A 266-nucleotide genomic window follows, 5' to 3' on the forward strand; every position below is an offset into this window, starting at 1 on the left:
AGCAGAGGTTGCAGGGAAGGCGAAGACAGCGGGCCCGCCTCCTGCACGGCCGCCGCGCAAGGCTGCTGCAGCAGAACCCTCGAAAGCCGCTCCACCGCCACCACCAAAGGCAGCAACAGCAACGCCTGCAGACGCAGGAGCAGCAGCAGCAGCAGCAGCGGAGGGTGTTGTGTATGGCCCTTTGACGAAGGAGGAAGCCGAACGTGCTGAGCGCGAAGGTGACAAAGGAGGCAAGGGGGAGGCTGCAGAGGTTGCAGGGAAGGCGA

At 65.0% G+C, this 266-nt stretch overlaps 1 protein-coding gene across 1 annotated transcript in view; it reads left to right on the forward strand.

The window, feature by feature from the left end:
* Positions 1-185, forward strand: part of EMH_0095090 (uncharacterized protein) — a gene marked incomplete at both ends in the record, with an annotated part of 1,219 nt that extends 1,034 nt beyond the window's left edge. The window contains one exon of the mRNA XM_013502190.1: positions 6-185. Within this exon, the coding sequence (XP_013357644.1) occupies positions 6-185 (180 nt within the window). The remainder of the gene's footprint in view (positions 1-5) is intronic.
* Positions 186-266: the final 81 nt, after the last annotated feature.

This window comes from Eimeria mitis, genomic scaffold (assembly GCF_000499745.2).
Source record: "Eimeria mitis Houghton genomic scaffold, Emh_scaff8466, whole genome shotgun sequence".
NCBI lineage: Eukaryota > Apicomplexa > Conoidasida > Eucoccidiorida > Eimeriidae > Eimeria > Eimeria mitis.